Genomic DNA, 21,854 nt, shown 5'->3' with positions numbered 1-21,854 from the left:
TTCCGCAAGGATACTTCCTGGTCTATCCATCCCTCCCCACTGCTCTCCCTCCTGGTGTTTACAATATCCTTGCAAGCAGAGCAAATGCCACACCTGTCCCTACACTTCCTCCTTCACTACCATTCAGGGACCCAAACAGTCCTTCCCACTGAGTTGACTCTTCACCTTTGAGTCTGTTGAGGTCATATACTGTGTCGGTGAGACCCGACGTAGATTGGGAGACCACTTCACTGAGCACCTACCAGAAAACGTGGAATTTCCCAGCGTCCACCCATTTTAATTCTACTTCCCACTCCTGTTCCGACATGCCAGTCAATGGCCTCCTCTACTGCTATGAAGAGGCTACACTCAGGTTGGAGGATATTCCATCTGGGTAGCCTCCAACTTCATGGCATAAACATTGATTTCTCGAACTTCCAATACTTGCCCCCCTCCCCTTCACCATTCCCCATTCCCTCTCTCTCCTTATCTCCTTACCTGCCCATCACCTCCCTTTAATGCTTCTCCCCCTTCCCTTTCTTCCATGGCCTTCTGTCCTCTCCTGTCAGACTCCCCCCTCTCCAGCCCTGTATCCCTTCCAGCAATCAACTTCCCAGCTCTTTACTTCACCCCTCTTTGATTTCCAGTATCTGCAGATTTTCTCTTGTTTGTGATTCTCTTAGTTGTGGTATGCATCCTGGGCTAGTCTCTGTATGTAGGATGATAAAGAACAGGAGCAGATATAGACTATTCAGCCCCTTGAGCTTACCCCTCTGGTTTTCAGTGTAGTCGTGGCTAATCATCTACCTTAATGCAACAAGTGTGTTGTTTGCCAGAGTTCCTTGGCTTTCCTTTAGTGCATCTGTTCCCTTGATATCTCCAGTAGCGTGGTCTGCACAACCTTCTGTGGAAGTCTGAATGAAGAAATTTCTCCTCATCATAGCCTGTGGTTCTAGTTGACCCAGAGATTAGAAAAACCTCCCCACATCCAGCCTATCTAGCCCTATCAGATCTTTGCACATTACAAAAAGATGACTCCTCATTCCTCTAAACTCTGTTCTCTACAAGCTGAGCCAACCCATTTTATCTTCCTATTAGAACAGGGGTTCCCAGTCTGCGTTCCATGACCTCTTGCTTAATGGTATTGGTCCATGGCATAAAGAAGGTTGGGAACCCCTGCATTACAGGAGCCTTCATGGTATTCACTCTCTTTTCATTCATACAACCACCTTTAGTCAGTGTTATTTTGAAACTATCAATGTGTATCACAGAAGAACCAACTGCAAACAGTTGTCTCCAGTTTCTGTTCAGAGAGAAAAATGCAAATTCTTGGTCATCTGATGCATTAATAAAATATTTTCTCTTATATCAATACCACACTCAAATGACGCTCATAGAATTTAGCCATGCATAATCATATATTAATAAATGCACTTCAATTATTTAAAACAACAGGAGAAGCATTATAAAATGTTATACATGGAAAGCTTCTAAATTTAGCTCCTTAATAGATTTATATTAAGGGGAATTATAGGCCTTGCATTCTTTCTCTCCAGTTTGTGCTTCTCTTTAAAACAAAATAAAGAACATTGTGCTATAACTAAGTTTTATTATGTGTGAGTGACAGAAAGACATTAGTGTGGATCGTTCTAATAATTCAAACCTCGGGCAATTTTCTACGACCTTGTGCACTTTATTGATGTTGCCGATAATCTGACAGAATCAAAAACAAAAATAAACAAGATATTTCTTCTTGGCTGCTGGAAGGTTCCCTGCTGAGTAATTAGCTGAGCTCAGCTCCTGGTTCATACTGGAGCCTCTGTGTGGATCGCTCCTGATGCAGTGGTGTTGGGGGTCAGTACCTGGCCTTAACAATGAAAAGATTCCCTCAGGAATTTTGGGACCTTTGTCCTAACAGTTGATTTGTGTTACTGTCACAGAGTTAAAGAGTCACAAAGTAATACAGAATGGAAGGAGGCCCTTCAGCCCAACTCATCGATGCTGACCCTAGTGCACATGGTATTAGTGACCTCCCTCAGAGCTGGAAACCAGTAGTTTGGGCTGGAGCCTCTGTTCAGGGGGCAGATGAGATTCCCTGTGCTGGAGTTGCGCTCTTGGGGAATGCTGGCTGTAAAGTTGTGGGTTTTTCTGGTCATCAGATTACAGGAAGGATGTGGACATTCTGGAACGGGTACAGAAGGGATTCACCAGGATGCCATCTGGTTTAGAGAGTATGAACTATGTGCAGAAGCTGGAGAAACTTGGGGTGTTTTCTCTGCAGTGTCAAAGCCTGAGGGGAGACTTTTTTTAACAATATGAGAGTCATAGTTAGGGTAGGCATTCAGAATCTTTTTCGCAGGAAAGACAGATCAAAAGTTCTAGTGGACATACATTTAAGGTGAGAGAGGGAAAGTTTGAACTGTGGGGCAATTTCTTTACATGGAGCATGATGGAAGCCTGGATTAGGCTGCCGGGGTAGTGGTTATAGTGCATACAAATACTGCATTTAATAGGGTTTTAGTTAGACACATGAAAATGCAGGGAATGGAAGGGTATGCAGTAGAATCTACTGTGCATCCCTCCATTCTCTACATCTGAGTAGCTAAAGTTCAGCCAAAAGGGATTTAATTTAATTTGGCAATGTGTTTAGCACAGGCAACATGGACATGTTCCTGTGCTGTACTATTCTTTGTCCTATGTAAAATAAAACTTCTTCTCAAGGGCCTGCTGTCTAGGTGACCATAAAGGTAGAACTTATTCTTGTACTGAAGACTTTGCGCTGAACATCCAGTCAGCTTTTCGACTCGTGTGTCTGGGAACCAGCAAGAGTATGCAGCACATAGGTTCTGTCAGACAAACTCAGTTATCATGTTCACAGTCCTGGTCTCCCATTTCACTCTCCACCTCGAAGTGTATTCCCAGGCCACTGTGGCTATTAGTTCCATAAGACCATAAGACAAAGGAGCAGAATTAGGCCAATTGGCCCTTCAAGTCTGCTCCGCCATTCCACCATGGCTGATTTATTATCCCTCTCAACCTCATACTCCTGCCTTGAGCCCATAACCTTTGACACCCTGGCTAATCAAGAACCTATCAACCTCTGCTTTGAATCTACACAATGCCTTGGCCTCCATAGCCATCTGCAGCAATGAATTCCACAAATTCTCCACTCTCTGGCTAAAGAAATTCCTCCTCATCTCTGTTCTAATGAGATATCCTTATCTTCTGAAGCTGTGCCCTCTGGTCCTAGACGCCTTCACTAATGGAGACTTCCTCTCCACATTCACTGTATCTAGGCCTTTCAATATTTGTTAGGTTTCAATGAGATCCTCGCTTATTCACAAAAATCCAGCAATTACAGGGACAGAGATATAAAACACTCCTCATATGTTAACCCTTTCATTCTCTGAACTATTCTCCTCTGAACCCTCTCCAATTTCAGCACATCCTTTCCTAGGTAAGGGGCCCAAAACTTCTCACAATACTCCAAGTGTTGTCGAAACTATGCCTTATAAAGCCTCAGAATTACATTCTTGCTTTTATATTCTAGTCCTCTCAAATCAAAGTTCATTGTCTTGGTTGATCATAGTTGGAGTAATAAAATCATAAACTTGCATGGTTCAGAGGGGTGGGTGAAGGATACAAAGGAGTAGTCAATCACTTGCTCATGAATACAAATTCTCCTTCCTTCTTCATAGCTTTCAAACTGGCGCATGAGCCTATCTGTCGGCCTTCAACAATACAGTAGGTCACCATTCACAGAAATTATGTTGTTATTTATTGTAATCCCAATGATCACCCCAAAAGTTTTATTTTGTACATTAAGATAAAACAAGCAATTGTATATTGTCATTCTCTCTTTCATCTCGATCAATTTGTAATGGAATAAACTTCAAAACTGGGAGAAGTGCTAAATAGTTAATAGTTTCACAATTAATGTAAGAATTTTCCTGTTATTGTGAAACAGTTGTTACCCTTTATTGTCTGAAACATTCATCCCATCCCTACCTTGTTCATTACAATGTGACTACATCAAGCTCACCAAATCGCATTTTCTTCCACTTGTTTTCCCTGGTCAGTCCCAGCCGTCAGGAATTACATTCCACTTAGAACATAAGTCTTGCAAAGTCTCGCCTTTCTCTTCCTCGCACCCAGCAGACCATCCAGTGATGAAGGTGATGCTGCATCTGAACGTGAAAGATCCACCTTTAGGAACCTGCACAGTGTTTTCTGTTTGACCCTGGGTTGAAGCAACTCCTCCATTGTAAACCTTCTGATAACCGATCACTCTGGAGTTCTTTGATGTCATGTTTGTCCAGTGGTTGCAATCTGCTGAGCTGTGGAGTGTGTGGTTATGATCAGCGTTTAGCCGGGGTGTGTCCGCCTCTTAAATAATGTGCTGCACTTAACCTTACCTCAGTCGACAGGCAAGGACTTACCTACTATCATTTGCAGTGGACTCATCAGAGACAAAAGAGCAGGAGGATGGCTGGCTTCCGTAGTCTGAAGAAGTTCTGGAAGGTGTGTAAAAAACAAACTGGATGTAAAAATATGAATGTTGAAGTTGAATGAATTGCTGCTGTTTCATCCTTGCAGTTTACAGTATTTTCACTCAATGTGTTTGGTACAGTGGATGGAAAGGGAGGGGGAGCGGAATGGGACAGAAGTCTGGAAGTTGCAATGCAATGCCGGTTATTGTTCTCAAAGGCAGCATTTTGTCTTACCCAGTGACAGATAAGATTTATGAATGGGGAAAATAATGGTGAAGCAAAGATTTTGATAGTGCGGTATATTATCAGCGATTTCAATAGACTCGGAACTGGTGATGTGCACTGACAGCGCTGTGAGGGAATTGTCTTTTGGGACAGCCCTGATCTGAAGATAAGGAGGTTGCTCGGTAGTTCCTGATATGATTAACATGCGGTAATGTAACCTAATACTGCACTGATTGCCATGTACACTAAAGCAAGTTTAATTTAATAACAGGATCTTGTCCAGCGCTCATCATATTTTCATAATGCTCCTAGTTGTGAAGGATTTCTGTGGCTGTGTGCAGTGTGGTAATATATTTATTTACTAAGGGAACTGGATAGTGTTCCTTCGGAAGTTTTTTAGAAAAAATATATATTCTGCTAATCTTGTTGGCTTTTAAGTGAGATGAATTGCTGCCTTCAAAGTGACTTTTATGCAAATTCATTCTATCTTGCATGAATAGAATAAGTCTAATCTTTTAACTCTGATGAACTGATGTTCAAAAGATAGATATGAACTCTCTATCGATACCTAATAAAAGTAACCGCAAAACTATGAGTTAGTCCAATTACTTAAATCTGATTTTTAACCTAAACTTACGAACTCTCTGTGGAAGATTATTTACAGTGGATCCCAGCACCCAGACTAAACTTGTGGCAACGTTTAATGCGGCTACAATGTTTGCAGTTTGCGGAAGCTGCCCATCTGTAGATGCTCAATAAACTGTGTGCTATATTGTGCCACTAATTAAATATTAATGGCAAGAAAATGCAAGAACTGTAACTTCATTATTGCAAAGCTGGAATTGTAAATTATTTATTCTCATTCAAATAATGGTAGAAAACAAAGGCAGAGGGGTAGAGTTCGGACAAGGGAAAGTTTTGGGCTGGATTGATACAAGGCTCGCTGCAAGAACGTAGCTCCGACAATGCGAGAAAATACGGGTTGGTTACAAACATTACTTCAGGGCAGCGGACTAGATTTTTTTGTGGAGTGCAGCATCTTGTAGCGCACGTCCTTGGTCCCCGCACCCTTTGATACAAAGTTATCTTGCAACAAAACATGTTTGAGGTGCAGCCTGAGGGTGTTCGGATGAGGATGTTTCTGGAACCCTGGCAAATGAATGATCACTAGTGCACTCTCTAGAAAGGGCTGAGAGATGAACATGTGAGCAGTGGTTTCCTGGACTGTAGAAGAATGAGGGCAGATTTAATAGAGAAATGCAGATTATGAGGGGTATTGATAGGGTAAGTGCAAGCAAGCTTTATTTTCCGCAGAGACTGAGGGAAACTAGAACTAGAGGTCATAAGTTAAGGGTGAAAAGTGAAATATTTATGAGGAACCTGAAGGGGATTTCCTCACTTAAAGGATGGTGTGGGCGTAGAACGAGCTGCCAATAGAAGTAGTGGATGCAGGTTTGATCGCAACTTCTAGAAGAAATTTGGATAGATACATGGATGGAAGGGGTATGGAGGGCTGAGGTCCAGTTGTGGTTCGATGGGACTAGGCAGAATAGTTCGGCACGCAGTAGATGGCCGAAGGGCCTGTTTATGTTCTATAGTGGTCTGTGACTCTGGTAGATGTAAAAAGAGAAACAAAGGTTGAGTGGAAAAATAAGGGGCAGACCAGAAGCCTTAAGAGAAAGAAAATCCCCAGCAATGATTAACTGCTTGAGAGGGGGAGACTGGAGAGTTGCAGTTGTTTCCATTCTGCACCACTGCGGTTGGAAGGAATGGATTTAGCAATTACCTCTTCAGAGTTCCAACTCTCTGTTTTCCTGTGCTGAGTTTAGTGGACATTAATTTGTAATAATGTAAATCTGGCAATCCTTAAAAGCAACAGTAAGATTAAGAGTGAGATGTTGTTTATTCAATACAGAAGAGGTGAAGCATTGAAACCCAACCCACAGGCTCAGGGGATGCAATACCAAAAGTGGAACAAGGAAGGATGGGGGTGGGGGGGTGGGAGAAGAAAGGGGAATGACCCCATCTTCAGTTTATTTGCAAAGATTTATAAGATTTCCATTGCAACGGTGGGCCCTGGGAGCAGGGGATGAGCAAAACAACGATGCCCTCTCCCAACAAAGGTCAGGGTGTCCGGGCCGGAGGCGAGGACGGGCCGGTTCAGTTTGCTGCTCGGCCAGGTTGACTCAACTCTGCACTGAACTGAGGCCGTGGCCTGCATCTAACAGGAAACTGGGTCGGCTGCAGTGATGCCTGGCCTTGTGCCTGTGAACTCACTCTCGTGAGCCTCAATTTTGAACACGATTTGCTTACTTTTTATTGTTTACACAATGATTTGTTTTCTCTGCACATTGTGTGCTTGGCAGTCTTCTTTCTTTAATGGGTTCCATTGGGTTTCTTTGTTTTGTGACTGCCTAAGGGGAGAGGAATCGCAAGGATGTATAAAGTATACATGCTTTGATAATAAAAGCACTTCGAACTTTTAAGAGAATCTAGAATTGTATTTATCCTTTTGTATTCGGTATATATAATATCTACGTTGCTTTTTCTTTCATACTCTTTCAATATACTTTTGTATGAAATGAGCTGGAGGCTGGCATACATGATATTAAACTAATACCCAGCAAATTAAACACAAGAGATTCTGCAGATGCTGGAAATCCAGAGTAACACACACAAAACACTGGAGGGACTCAGTAGGTCAGCAGTATCTGTGGAGGGGAATAATTAGCTGACCTTTATTCGGGACTGGAAAGGATTTGGGGAGGAGGCAGAATGGCAAGCTGGGGGAGGGGAAGGAGTAGAAGCCGGCAGCTAATAGGTGAGAGCGTGTGAGGGGAAAGTGGGTGGGGTCAAAAGTTCAAAGTTTCAAAGTAACTTTATTATCAAAGTAGAAAATTTCTCACCATATACTGCTCTGTGATTTTTCTTGCGGGCATTCACAATAAGCACAAAGAAATACAGTAGAATCAATTTAAAAACTACACACAAAGACGGACAAACAACGCTGTGCAAAAGACAACAAATAGTGCAAATATAAAATAAATAAATGAATAAATTAGAAACAAATTTGAACCATGAGTTGTGGAATTGTGGAATCAGTTCAGTTTTGGGGTGAGTGAAGGTATCCAGACTGGTTTAGGGGTGGGGGAGGCATTGAAATGAGGATCGGGGAGGTGTTAGGTGATAAAGGAAAAGGGCTGAAGAAAAGGGGTCTGGTAGGAGAGGAGAGTGGACCATGCAAGAAAGGAAAGGAGGAGGAGGGCCAGATGGAGGTGACAGGCAGCTGAGGAGAAAAGGAAGGGTAAGGTCATAGCCAGAGTGGGAAATGGAAAAAGAGGCGGGAAAGGGAGAGAAATTGCTGGAAGTCAGAGAAATCCATTCCGGCAATATTACTGTTAGACATCTTATGGCACATTCAATGACTGTAAACAAAATTGCTTTGCTCACAGTGAATGAAGAAAACACAAGAAATACTCATCAGGTTAGGCTGCACCTGTGGGAAGGAAAAGAGAATTAACATCAGCTCCTGTTTTCCTTCCTAAAGATGCAACCCGACCCGCTGAGAATTTCCAGCATTTTTTGTCTTATTTTAGATCTCCAGCTTTGGCAGTTTTGTTTTTCATTTTCCCTTCTCTGCTAATAGGCTGATGAGTGAACGGTGGCCAAGTATGCTAACAATAGTGAAATATGTCAACAGTGAATCTGCCTATTAGATATATAAAGGCTATTTACTTTTAGAGACATGATTCTATTTGTGAACGCATCTTCCTTCTCAACCTTCATTGTTATATACCCAAGACAGAAAAACAGCATATGATAGCCATCTTCGGGAGTAAACAAAATTTGAGATGAGCTATCAAAGAGGACAGGAGTTAATCTAACAGGTCAGCATACTGTTGTGAGTGGGAGGCATTGCTTCTGCTAATGTAACAGGTTTCTCTCAGGAGGTGTTAAAACTAATACATTGGAGACAGCGTTTGGTGTTCTGAAAAGCCTTTGACAGTGCTGTTTACTTGGTGAGCTGAAACACATCTGACACTGTTATATTGATAGAGAAAAAATTACTGCGTATAATCCAAACACAAGCTAGATACCAGAGTGAAATAAAAATGGATTGGTTGTTAGATATTAGACAGGCAATCTGATTGGCAGCCAATTTCTAATTGCCACAAGCTTTATTGTCAGATACATACTGTTTAAGATTTCTGTGATCCATTTTGAGGAAGTGTGGACTCCAGCGTTGAAAATTTAATCAAACTGGCAAAGGAGATGGTATCAAGCTTGAAAGGACTGTGTGATATGTTTGATCAGTGCATGGGAAGATGGCAGATGCCATTAAACACATGGGATGCGACTATGTCAGCTCTGCCAGAGGAACGGCTCATGTCATTTATACGCTGAAAGCATCTGTTTTCATGACTTATCACAGGAAGAGAGAACCTTTGGCATTTTGGTAGACAGGTCTGTAAAAACCATCAGTAGATTGCTCACTGAAAATCTAAAGGAAAACTGCAGATGCTGGAAATCTAAAATAGCAGCAGAAAATGCTGGTAAATGTTTGAAACTTTACCTGTTTCGCGTTCCACATTTGCTGCCTGGCCTGTTGAATGTTTCAAGCATTCTCTGATTCAATGCTCTTTGTCGGTTTAAAAAATATATATGAATAAAATTCTGGCCGGAATATTTTGTGAAGAGAAACAACTTTCAAACAGAAAATTGGTAAATTAGCTTATTACTATCACATATACTAAAGGTACAGTGAAAATTCTTGGTCTGCATGCGAGTTGAGGTAGTACAAGGGCAAACAATAACAGAATGTAAAATAAAATGCAATGACCACAGAGAAACGGCTTTGCAGGCAGACAATAAAGTGCATGGTTATGGTGAGGTAGATTGTGAGGTCAAGAGTCCATCTTATCATACTAGGAACCATTACTAGGGAAATAACAGGAATTTGCCATTCAACCCAACATACTGTTCTGCCTTGCAATAATATCACAGATCTTTTATCATGGTGCCACTTTCCTGCACTGACCTCATGTCCTTGGATTCATTAACATTCAAAAGCCTAGGACAGTGGTACTTAACAGTAAACATACATAATTCCCTGAAAGTGACATCACTGTAAGTCAGGGTGATGAAGAAAGCATTTGGCAAACTGGCCAAAAGACCAAAAGACAAAGGAACAGAATTAGGCCAATCAGCCCATTGAGTCTGCTCCGCCATGCCATCATGGCTGATCCCAGATCCCACTCAACCCCATACACCTGACTTCTCGCCGTATCCTTCGATGCCCTGACCGATCAGGAAACGATCAACTTCCACCTTAAATATACCCACAGACTTGGCCTCCACTGCAGTCTGTGGCAGAGCATTCCACAGATTTACTACTTTCTAGATAAAATAAATTCCTCCTTACCTCTATCCTAAAGGGTTGCCTCGCAGTTTTGAGGCTGTGCCCTCTAGGTCTGGATAGCCCCACCATAGGAAACATCCACCCTATCTAGTCCTTTCTACATCCTGTAGGTTTCAATGAGATCTCCCAGCATTCTTCCAACTTCCAGTGAACACAGGCCCAAAGCTGCCAAACGCTTCTCGTATGTTGGCCCTTTCGTTCCCAGAATCATCCTCATGAATTTCCTCTGAACTCTCTCCAATGACAACAGATCCTTTCCGAGATATGGGGCCCAAAGCTGTTGACAATACTCTATCAGTCAGGGTATTTATCTTCTTCATGTTCACTCTATCTAAACCTTTCAATATTCAGTAGGTTTCAATGAGATCCCCTCCTCGTTCTTCTGAACTCCAGTGAGTACACGCCCAGAGTCATCAAATGCTTCTTATATGTTTAACCTTTCATTCCTGGGATCATTCTCGTGAAACTTCTCTGGACCCTCTCCAATACCACCATGTCCTTTCATTGATAAGGGGCCCAGCTTTGCTCATAAAATCCCAAGGGTGTTCTGACCAGTGCCTTAAAAAAACACAGCATTTCATCCTTGATTTTGAAACCACGAAAGTGATGTTCCACTAGTTATAGCTTGCCAATCTATGAATGATCCATTTATTCCTGGGTTTCACTCTGATAAGCATTTCTCAATCCGCTCCCCCCCCCCCCCCCAATTCTGTGTGGTCTCTCCTTGACAAGCAAGCTGGATGATGGTTGGGATACCGTTCTTTATTTGTGCAGGGTAGTAGTGGGTTTGTTGTTTGTCTCTGAATGACTTTCATGTTCTTTCTTTGTTTCGTGACTATCTGGAGAAGACAAATCTCAGAGTTGTATAAAGGATACATGCTTTGAAAATAAATGAATGTTTGAACCTTTGGAGCCTTACCTGAAGCCTTCTGTAAATCCAATGTCATCATGTCCACAAGCTCACTCTTATCTAGTCTGTGAGTCACATCCTCAAAGAACTCCAGTAATCAATGTGATTTTCCTTTCATAAATCCATGCTGACTCTTTTCATTGGGTTCTGTCATTACACCACTATAGTTTAGAACATTTTCCCTGCTCTGTTATTAGGGTAACAGGTTGGTAGTTCATTGCCTGTTCTCTCTGACTTTTCTTAAATAGTGGGCTCACTGAAACAACTTTAGCATCTTAACTGTTTGAAAGTTGACAACTGAAGCATTTGTTATTCCTAGAATCACTTCCTGGAGCTCAGTTATTATGAGTAATGATTTCACAACTTAACATATCCATTGATATGTTCTCTTCAGGGGTTTTTCAGGTTTCCTTGAACATAAATTGCCTTGTTTTCTTTTTCCAATCCTCTGTACTCCATAGTGCCGACAAATTTCCTGATTTCTCTGGATAATTGTCAACCCAAGGCAAATAATTGCATAAGAAATAAGTTAAAAGTGATAAATATTCTGTCAGAGAAGACAAGGATGAATTGCTTTCTTGAAGCAATGTTTAATGAACATCTCACTGTTCTGGAACAGTTATTTTACACAAGTGTATGTGTGGTGCCAAAGAATTTAATTTTCCCTGCAATTTTGGTCAAGAATCATAGAATCATAGAAACATACACCCAGTGGGCACTTCATTCGGAACCTCCTGTACCTAATTTAGTGGCCACTGAGTGTATGCTCGTGGTTTTCTGCTGCTGTAGTGCGTCTTCTTTAAGGTTTGACAGGTTGCGCGTTCAGAGTTGCTCTTCTGCACACCACTGTTGTGATGCATGGCTGCTTTCTGCACACCACTGTTGTGATGCATGGCTACTCGAGTCCCTGTCAGCTTGAACCAGTCTGGCCATTCTCCTCTGGTCTCTCTCATTAACAAGGCATATTCTCCTTCAGAACTGCCGACAATGGATTTTTTTTTTGTTTTTCTCACCATTCTCTGTAAACTCAAGAGACTGGTGCACATGAAAACCCCAGATCAGAGGCTTTTGAGGTACTCAAACCATCCTGTCTGGCCCCAACAATTACTGCATGGTCAAAGTTACTTCCCCGCTCTGATATTAGGTGTGAATATCGACTGAACCTCTTGACCCTCTCTGCATAATTTTATACATTGTGTTGCTACCACGTGACTAACTGACTAGATTTTCAGCTGACTAGACATTTGCATTGATGAGCAGATGTCCAGGCGCACCTAGTAAAGTTGTCACTTTTATTAATAGAAGTTCTGTTCTATGTCCAAACAGATCTCGATATTCCAAGCTTGCTTTGCATACTCTTTATACAGACGTATCATTGCACCATGCATTGAGGTAGAATAAGGCAAAAACAATAAAAATCCAGAATAAAGTGTAACGGTTACCCAAAAAAAGTGCAATGCAGATAAAGGATAAAATGCAAGATGATAACAAGGTAGATTTTAAGGCCAAGAATCTATCTTATCATACAAAAGGTCCATTGAAAGGTCTGATAACAGTGGGATGGAAGTTGTTCTTGAGCCTGTTGATATATGCTTTCTGGCTTTTGCACTTTCAGCCCAGTGAGAGGGGAGTGAAGAAAGAATTTCCGGGCTGAGTGAGATCTTTGATTATGCTTGATGCTTTACTGAGGCCATCAGAGGTATAGATAGAATCCACCAAGGGGAAGCTGGTTCCTGTGATGTGCTGAGCTGTATCCACAACTCTCTGGATTTTCTTGTCATCACGTGCAGGACAATTGCCATCTGGAGCTGGGTTACCTTGGTTACCTTGGTCCCCTTCCCATTCAGGTGCAGTTCACCCTTATTTTACAAGTCACCTCTACCCCAGAAATGATCCCAATGATCTAAAAACCAGATTCAAAGGTCCAAAGGTTAAATGTTCAAAGTTCCAATTTAATGTCAGAGAAATGCATAAAAATATACATCCTGAAATGCTTTTTCTTCGCAAGACATCCACGAAAACAGAGAAGTGCCTCAAAGAATGAATGGCAGTTAAACCTGAGAACCCCAAAGTCCTCCCTCTCAGCTCCCCCTTCCTGCACATATGTGGCAGCAAGCAATGATCCCCCCTCCCACCCAGCAAAAAAAAGTGCACCCGCTACTAAGCACAAGTGTGAGCGAGATGATAGCAAAGACACAGACCCCAAAGACTATCGCATTTCATCCAAAATTTGACAAACCACAGGTTCTCTCTGTCCCTAATAAGGGAGAGGGAGGTGTCCCCCATTTTCACCCAAATTCAAATTTCAAGTTAAAGTTAATTGTTGTTGTTATAGGCATGTACACACAGGATGTAATGCCCTGAAAAGTAGCTTTTTTCATCAACATGCAGTACATTACAAGGACAAGCATAAAACAAACTGAAATTAATATCGCATAGATCTGAGGCACAGGAGATTCTGTAGATGCTCGAAATCCAGACAAGCACACACAAACTGCTGGAGAAACTCAGCAGGTCAGGCAGCATCTGTGGAGATTGATGAACAGTTAGATGAAGGGTCTCAACCCAAACCGCCATCTGTTTATTCCTCTCCATGAATGCTGCCTGGCCTGCTGAGTTTCTCCCGTGTTTTGCATGTTGCAAACCAGAAGCCCTTCCTCTTGCACTGGTTCTGAATTCATCTGATTCATCTGCCCTTCCTTCCTGTCTCTATACCCTCGAGCGTATAGCACAAAGACAAACTGAGCTTAATTTTGTAATTCAGCAGTCGATTTCTTTATAGACTAGATATATGACTTGCCTTTTAAAGCACATTGATGTGTTGTGCAATTGCCCAAGACCAAGAAGCCTCTTAAAACAATAAACAATAAGAGTGTACCAATATTGTTAAGGCTGCTTGCTTTCTTTAACATGGCTGCTCATGCTAATACATCACTGTCTCTAATTTTTTAGCAGTCTTGGAACATTGTTATCAAATGAGTTTCAGCTTTCTCTTTGGAGACTATTAGCCACCTGTAGTTACTAGGCAAGCTTTCAACACTAGGGTAGGAGGGCTATGGCCGTAGAGTCAGATGCTGAATGAGGAACCTGATGGGGAAGACCCTGTGCTGATCAATTGGCTGGAGTATTCACTGAGATTCTTGACCTCTCACTTCAGCAGTCCGAGATACCCACCTGCTTCAGACAGGCTTCAATTATACCAGTGCCTCAGAAGAACATGGTAACCTGCCTCAATGATTATCATCCTGTAGCACTTACATCCACATTGATGAAGTGTTTTGAGAGGTTGGTGATGAAGCATATCAGCACTAGCCTGAGAGGCAACTTGAGTCCGCTCCAGTTTGCCTACTGGCACAGCCGGTCCACAGCAGATGCCATTTTGTTGGCTCTTCACTCAACCCTGGAACACTTGGACAGCAAATTTGTATGCGTCAGGATGCTCTTTATTGAATACTGCTTGGCATTCAATACTATCATCCTCTCAAAGCAAATCAATAAACTTCAAGTCCTTGGCCTCAATACCTCCTTGTGCAAGTGGATCCTTGATTTCCTCACTTGCAGACCCCAGTCAGTTCAGATTGGCAACAGCATCTCCTCCACAATCTCCATCAGCACAGGTGCACCACAGGGCTGTGTGCTTAGACCCCTGCTCTACTTACTTTACACTTATAACAGTGTGGCTAAGCACAGCTCCAATGCCATATTCAAGTTTTCTGACAATACCATTGTCGTAGGTCAAATCAAAAGTTGGTAACAAACCGGAACATAAGAGGGAGATTGAAAATCTGGCTTAGTGGTGCCATGTTAGCAAGGCAAAGGAGCTGATTATTGACTTCAGGAGGACCGAAAGTTCATAAGCCAGATTTCATCGATGGGTCAGAGGTGGAGAGGGTCAGAAGCTTTAAATCGCTCAGTGTTATCATTTCAGAGGATCTGTCGTGGGCCCAGCACAGCAGTGCCTTTACTTCCTTATGAGTTTGCAAAGATTCAGCATGACATATAAAATTTTGTCTAACCTCCATAGATGTCTGATGGAGAGTACATTGACCGGTATGAAAGCACCAATACCCTTGAATAGAAAATCATTCAAAATATAATAGACACCGCCCAGTCTAATACGGGTAAAGCCCGCGCCACCATTGAGCATATCTACATCTAGCATCATTACAGGAAAGCAGCATCCATGATCAGGAACCCCTACCAGCCTGGTCAGGCACTCATCAGGAAGAAGGTAGAAGAGCCTTAGTACCCATACCCAGGTTCAGGAACATTTCTTACCCCTCAGCCCCATCAAGGTCTTGAACAAAAGGGGTTAACTTGGGGTCCGAATCCATAGCACACTCAAAGCTGCTGCACAGATTGACTGCGTGGTTAGTAAGGCATATGGTGTATTGGCCTTCGTCAACCATGGGATTGAGTTCAAGAGCCGAGAGGTAATGTTACAGGAGTATAGAACCCTGGTCAGACCCCACTTGGAGTACTGTGCTCAGTTCTGGTCGCCTCACAACAGGAAGGATGTGGAAACTACAGAAAGGGTGCAGAGGAGATTTGCAAGGACGTTGCCTGGACTGGGGAGCATGCCTTCTGAGAATAGATTGAGTGAACTTGGCCTTTTCTCCTTGGAGTGACGAAGGGTGAGAGGTGACCTGATGGAGGTGTATAAGATGATGAGAGGCATTGATCATGTGGATAGTCAGAGGCTTTTTCCCAGGGCTCAAATGGCTAACACGAGAGGACAGAGGTTTAAGGAGCTTGGAAGCAGGTACAGAGGAGATGTCAGGGATAAGTTTTTTACGCAGAGAGTGGTAAGTGCATGGAATGGACGGCCAGTGATGGTGGTGGAGGCGGGTATAATAGGGTCTTTTAAAAGACTCTTGGATAGGTACATGGAGCTTAGAAAAATAGAGGGCTATGGGTAACCCTAGGTAATTTCTATAATAAGTACGCGTGTGGCACAGCATTGTTGGCTGGAGGGTCTATATTGTGCTGTAGGCTTTCTATGTTTCTAACCTCACTTGCACCATCACTGAACTGTTCCCACAACCTATGGACTTACTTTCAAGATCTCTTCATGTCATATTCTCAATATTATTTATTTATTTAAGTCATTACTATTATTATTTCTCTTTGTTTTGTATTTGCACGGATGGTGTCTTTTGCACACTGATTTTCTGTCCTGTTTGTATGTTCCTGTTTTTCATTGATTCTATTATGGTTATTGGATTTATTGAGTATGCAGCAAGAAAATGAATCTCAGGGTTGTATATGATGACATAAATGAATTTTGATAATACATTTACTTTGAATTTTGAGCCATAGAGACCTGTAGCATAGAAACTGACACTTTGGCCTATCTGGTCCAAGCTGAAGAAGATTTCTACTAACCTTCTCCATTTGCCTGAATTTGGCCCATTTTCCCTCTAAACCTTTCCTATCCATGTGCAAGTACAGATACATTTCAAAGGTTTTTAATGTAGTTAGCTCAACCGTTTCCTCTGGCAGCTTATTCCATATGCAGACCATCCTCTGGGTGAAAAAGTTGCCCCTGAAGTACCTAATAAATACTTATCCATTATGTTAAAACTGTGCCCTCTGGTCTTTGATTCCCCAACCCTAGGAAAAAGTGTGTCACGAGGGGGTATTTCTTTACTCAGAGAGTGATAGCTGTGTGGAATGAGCTTCCTGTAGAAGTAGTAGAGGCCAGTTCAGTTGTGTCATTTAAGGTAAAATTGGATAGGCATATGGACAGGAAAGGAGTGGAGGGTTATGGGCTGAGTGCAGGTAGGTGGGACTAGGTGAGATTAAGAGTTCAGCACGGACTAGGAGGGCCGAGATGGCCTGTTTCTGTGCTGTGATTGTTATATGGTTATATGCTAGAAATCTTGAGCAGCAAATGCTTCATTAAGGTGCTTGGCCCAAAACATCAGCTTTTTATTCCCTTCCATAAAATGACCTTGGTTTGCTGCGTTACCCCAGCATTTTCTGTGCTGGGAAAAAGGTTGTGTATGTCCCTCTCTATAAACCATCATGATTTTATACACCTCTGTAAGATCACCCCTTATTCTCCTACACCCCAATGAAAAAAAGTCTTATCCTGCTGAACTATTCCTCACTCTTTCCAGCTGAGTGTATCTCAGGGTGATGAAAACTGAGCACAGCAGCTAGCGTCTGCTTTACAGCACCAGTGATTGAGCTTCAAGTACCAATGGAAGGAGCCTGTACGTTCTCCCCGTGATGGCATGGGTTTCCTCCTGGTGCTTTGCTTTCCTCCGTTTCCCGAAGGCGGATGGATTAGTAAGGCATGCTACGTTGGCACCGGAAACAGGGCACGTCCTCGGTCTGTGTTGGTCATTGATGCAAAGAGCACATTTCACTGTATGCTTTGATGTTTCAATGTACATTTGACAGGTAAAGTTAATCTTTCTTTCCTTCCAATCTTTCAATATTCCAAATGTAGCTTCATCAACATTGTACATAAATGCTGCATGAAATCCCAATTTATATACTCACTGCCCTGACTGACAAAGGCCGGTGTGACAAAAGCTTTCTGTCTACCAGGGATACTTCTCCTCCCAAATTCCCAAGACAGATGGTTAGTAAGTAATGGGCATGCTACGTTGATACCGGAAGTGTGGTGACACCTGTGGGCTGCCCAACACAATCCTATCTGATTTGATTTGATGCAAACAATGCATTTCATTTCAATGTTTAGATAAATAAATAAAGGTTATCTATAAAGATCTTAAGAAATATTTATTTTAGGGTCATCTGCAAACTTACTAACCATGCCTGTGCATTCTCTCCCATCTAAATTGTTGATATATATAAAACAAGTTGCAAAAGGCTAGCATTAAACTGATCTGTGTGTTCTCTGCCAACCTGATTAGTAGACCTGGCTGGAGATTGGGTAAGCTGGGGGTTTTGGGGGGTGGTTGTTGAAAGATGTAGTCATGATTGTGAAGATTGGGAAGACTCAAGGAGTTGGGGTAGGTCAGAGAGGGGATGTGGGAGAAATCACTTCTTTCTTTTGACTGACTCCATCCTGCATCAACCTTATCCTACTTCAGCAGCTGAATCTTATAGACCATCTCACCCGGGACTTGGCTCCAATTTTGTTCTTTTTTTGCACAAGTGCAGTGTTTTGAACTGTCTTGTGATCTAGAAGATTTACCAGGATGCTGCCAGTGTTAGAGAGTATATCTCATGAAGCAAAACTGAGCCAGCTAGGGCTTTCCAGTCTGAGGCGAGGGGAAATGAGAGGTGACTTGATAGAGATGTGTAAGAGGCTAAGAGTTCATTGATAGAGTGGGCAGCCAGCACCTTTTCCCCAGGGCAGCAATAGTTAATGTGGGGGAGCATAATTTTAAGGTGATTGAAGGAAAGTGTTGGGGGTAAGACAGAGGCAGTATTTTCACACTGTGCACGGTAGGTGCATGGAGCACACTGCTGGGGGTAGAGGCGGATACATTAGGGAGATTTTAGAGACTTGTAGGCACACAGATGAAAGAAAAATGGAGGGCAATGTGGGAGGGAAGGATTCGATTGACCGAGGAGTAGGTTAAAAAGTTAGCACAGCATCATTGATCGAGGGGGCTGTTCTGTGCTACGTTCTGTATTCTGTATGTAGAATTTGTGTGCAATTTATGTCCTTTCTGCTGTCTGAACCTACACGTCTATGACGTTGCTGCAGCAAGTAAGTTTTTCAGTAAGCTGTACCTCACAGTATTTGTGCACGTGATAATGAACTCAGTATGAGTTGAGTTGAGCATGAGTCTGGGGAGCAAGTTGCAGGGCTGAGAATAGGTGTTTGAGACAGGTGGAAAGCCTATCGGAGGGGCTGAGCACTAAATAGCAACTCCTTTGCTTGCATCTTCAGAAATTAATGAGCTGTTTGTTATGTCTCCCCTCTCGCTGTGAAATGAGCTCTTTTACCCTTAGTAGGAGGGGAGAGAGCCTGTGGTATGTCAAATACCGGGTGAACGAGTAGTCATTGAGGTACTGCAAGTCTGGCTTTGCTGCATGCCTGAGTGCTCGGTGGGGGGCGCTGATGCTTTTTTGCTGGTGGGGGTGGGTGGGGGGGGGGGGTCGTTGCCTTGTTGCTGCTTCTGCATGGGGGGTCTTTGGGGTTCTAACGTTTAACTGTCATTCGTTCTTTGGGGCACTGCTCTGTTTTCATGGATGTTTGTGAAGAAAAAGAATTTTGGGATGTACACTGTATACATATCTCTGACATTAAATGCACCTATTGAAACCTAGTGAAAGATAATATGGTTAGGATTGTCACAAAACTGTTAATTGCATGAAAATAAACCCGATTCTGATTCTGTTGGGGAGGCAGAGACCTCAGCACCATGTCGGACACCATCTTAGATACCTGTGTGCAATAGGCAACCACCATTCTGAATGCACTGCCCTGAAACCCTCAACCCCCTCACCCCCGCCATCAGCTCACCTGCCCTCCAGCCAACCATATCCATGCTGGCCTATCTAGAGCTTTATTTGTCACATGTATGGGCATATCGAAATATCAAAGGATACAGTGAAGTGTCATCGACCAACACAGTCTGAGGATTTTGTTGACGGTAGCCTGCAAGAGTCACCGTGCTTCTGGCAGCAACAGAGCATGCCCACAACTTACTAAGCCTAACCCGTATGCCTCTGGGAAGTGGGAGGAATCCAGAGAATCCAGAGGAAACCCGCATGGTCATGAGCAGAAAGTACAGACTCCTTGCAGACAGCTGCAGGATGAGGTCACCCTCAGGGTGGAGGAGCAACACCTTATCTTCCGTCTGGGTGGCCTGCAACCTGGTGGCATGAATATCGATTTCTCCTTCTGGTTAAAAAAAACCCTCCCTCTGGTTTAAAAAATAAACCCTCCCCCTCCCTTCTTCTATTCTCCACTCTGACCTCTTGCCTCTTCTCAGCTGCCTGTCACCTCCCCCGGTGCCCCTCCTTCTTCCCTTTCTCCTATGGTCCACTCTCCTCTCCTGTCAGATTCCTTCCTCTCCAGCCCTTTACCTTTCCCTGTCACTGGTGAACGGGTATCACTTTCTAGCTGTCCTCCTTCCCCTCCTCCCACCTTTTTATTCTGGCATTTTCCCCCTTCCTTTCCAGTCCTGATGAAGGGTCTCGGCCCAAAACATGAATTATTTATTCACTTCCGTGGATGCTGCCTGACCTATTGAGTTCCTCCAACATTTTCTCTGTGCAGCTGCAGGAGATAAACTCCGATCTTCTGATTACTGGCATTATAAGGGCACGACTTCAGGATTGAAGGACATCCATTTAGAATAGAGATGCGGAGAATTTACTTTAGCCAGAGGGTGGTAAATCTGTGGAATTAGTTGTCATGAGTGGCTGTGGAGGCCAAGACTTTGGATGCATTTAAGGCAGAGATAGATAGGTTCTTGATTAGTCTGGGCATCAAAGGGTATGGGGAAAAGGCAGGTGAGTGGGGATGATTGCAAGAATTGGATCAGCTCATGACTGAATGGCAGAGCACTCGATGGGCCAAATGGCCTATTTCTGCTCATATATCTTATGGTCTTATAAAGTGTTATGCTAACTGCTACACTACAATACTGCACTTCTATTACTGTGCCACAGTCTATTGATCTATTTATTGTAACTTTTAGGAACATTTTAATATCATGCACTGAAATACCAGCCACAAAACAACAAATTTCACAATGTCTGTCAGTGTCCTTAAACCTGGTTTTGATTCTGTTTCTCATTCTGTCCTTATCTCCAAGAAAATCTCATTCAGCCTTTGCACAGGAATGAATACCAAATCAGTCCTTCCATTCCTGTTCTTCTCCTTTGCATTTCTCCCTCAGAAATCTTGGCCTTTGTGCCACCCAGCATTGCCATCAAATTAGAATCTAATTCACAAGCACAGCATGTGTTACTTTGCCTCATCCCTGGAATATTTCATTGTTTTTAAGTGATTTTGAACTGTAAATTCTTCATATACTTCTGTAATGCAAAAACTGGCAGCATTACGAGGAGATGGAAACTTGGCAAGAAAATTTAGAAATAATGGCAACCAGGGAGTTGGAGAGACAATGAAACAGCATTGTAGCCTAGCCCAGCCTCAACGTCATCTGTTCTTAACAAAAACAAAGAAAATGAAGAAAAATAGACATGTCAGAAAAAAAGGTGAGGGAAAAATAGGACTCAATGATGCAATCCTTGCCAAGGACTGATGTGGAAGCAACTTAATTATTGCAACTTAATCAGTCCTTTACCCTGCGCTGCTCATTTCTACCAAAATTCCTTTTTTCCGCATTACTTGTTTCTACAAAAACCACCAAGGATCATCTGGCCTTTGACTCCTACACCATCACCAACCTCATCACCTCTGGAGATCTCACATCCACTGCCAATAACCATTGTTTCCCCTTCACTGCTCGTTTCTACCAGAATTCCTTTATCCTCCACTGCTCGTTTCTACCAGAATTCCTTTCCCCTTCACTGCTCATTTCTACCAGAATTCCTTTATCCTCCTCTGCTTATTTCCACCAGAATTCCTTTCCACTTCACTGCACGTTTCTACCAGAATTCCTTTACCCTCTATTGCTCATTTCTACCAGAATTCCTTTAACCTTCACTTCTCATTTCCACCAGAACTCCTTTCCCCTTCACTGCTTGTTTCTACCAGAATTCCATAACCCTTCATTGCTCATTTCCACCAGAATTCCTTTCCGCTGCACTGCTCGTTTCTACCAGAATTCCTTTACCCTCCACTACTCGTTTCTACAAGAATTCCATAACCCTCCACTGCTCGTTTCTACCAGAATTCCTTTAACCTCCACTGCTCGCTTCTACCAGA

General features: G+C 42.8%; 1 protein-coding gene across 4 annotated transcripts in view; it reads left to right on the top strand.

The window, feature by feature from the left end:
* dpp6a (dipeptidyl-peptidase 6a) overlaps positions 1-21,854 on the top strand; it is a 1,522,610-nt gene that overhangs the window by 686,015 nt on the left and 814,741 nt on the right. Inside the window, exon 1 of one of the 4 annotated variants that reach the window (XM_073054910.1) lies at positions 4,406-4,500. The exons of the other annotated variants lie outside the window; for them this stretch is intronic. Coding sequence (XP_072911011.1) covers positions 4,465-4,500 — 36 coding nt within the window. The 5' untranslated portion in view covers positions 4,406-4,464. Of the gene's footprint in view, positions 1-4,405; positions 4,501-21,854 lie in introns of those variants that run through there. 4 annotated transcript variants of the gene reach the window in all.

The sequence above is a fragment of the Hemitrygon akajei genome, chromosome 8, assembly GCF_048418815.1.
Source record: "Hemitrygon akajei chromosome 8, sHemAka1.3, whole genome shotgun sequence".
NCBI lineage: Eukaryota > Metazoa > Chordata > Chondrichthyes > Myliobatiformes > Dasyatidae > Hemitrygon > Hemitrygon akajei.
This window is presented reverse-complemented; position numbering and strand designations above follow the sequence as displayed.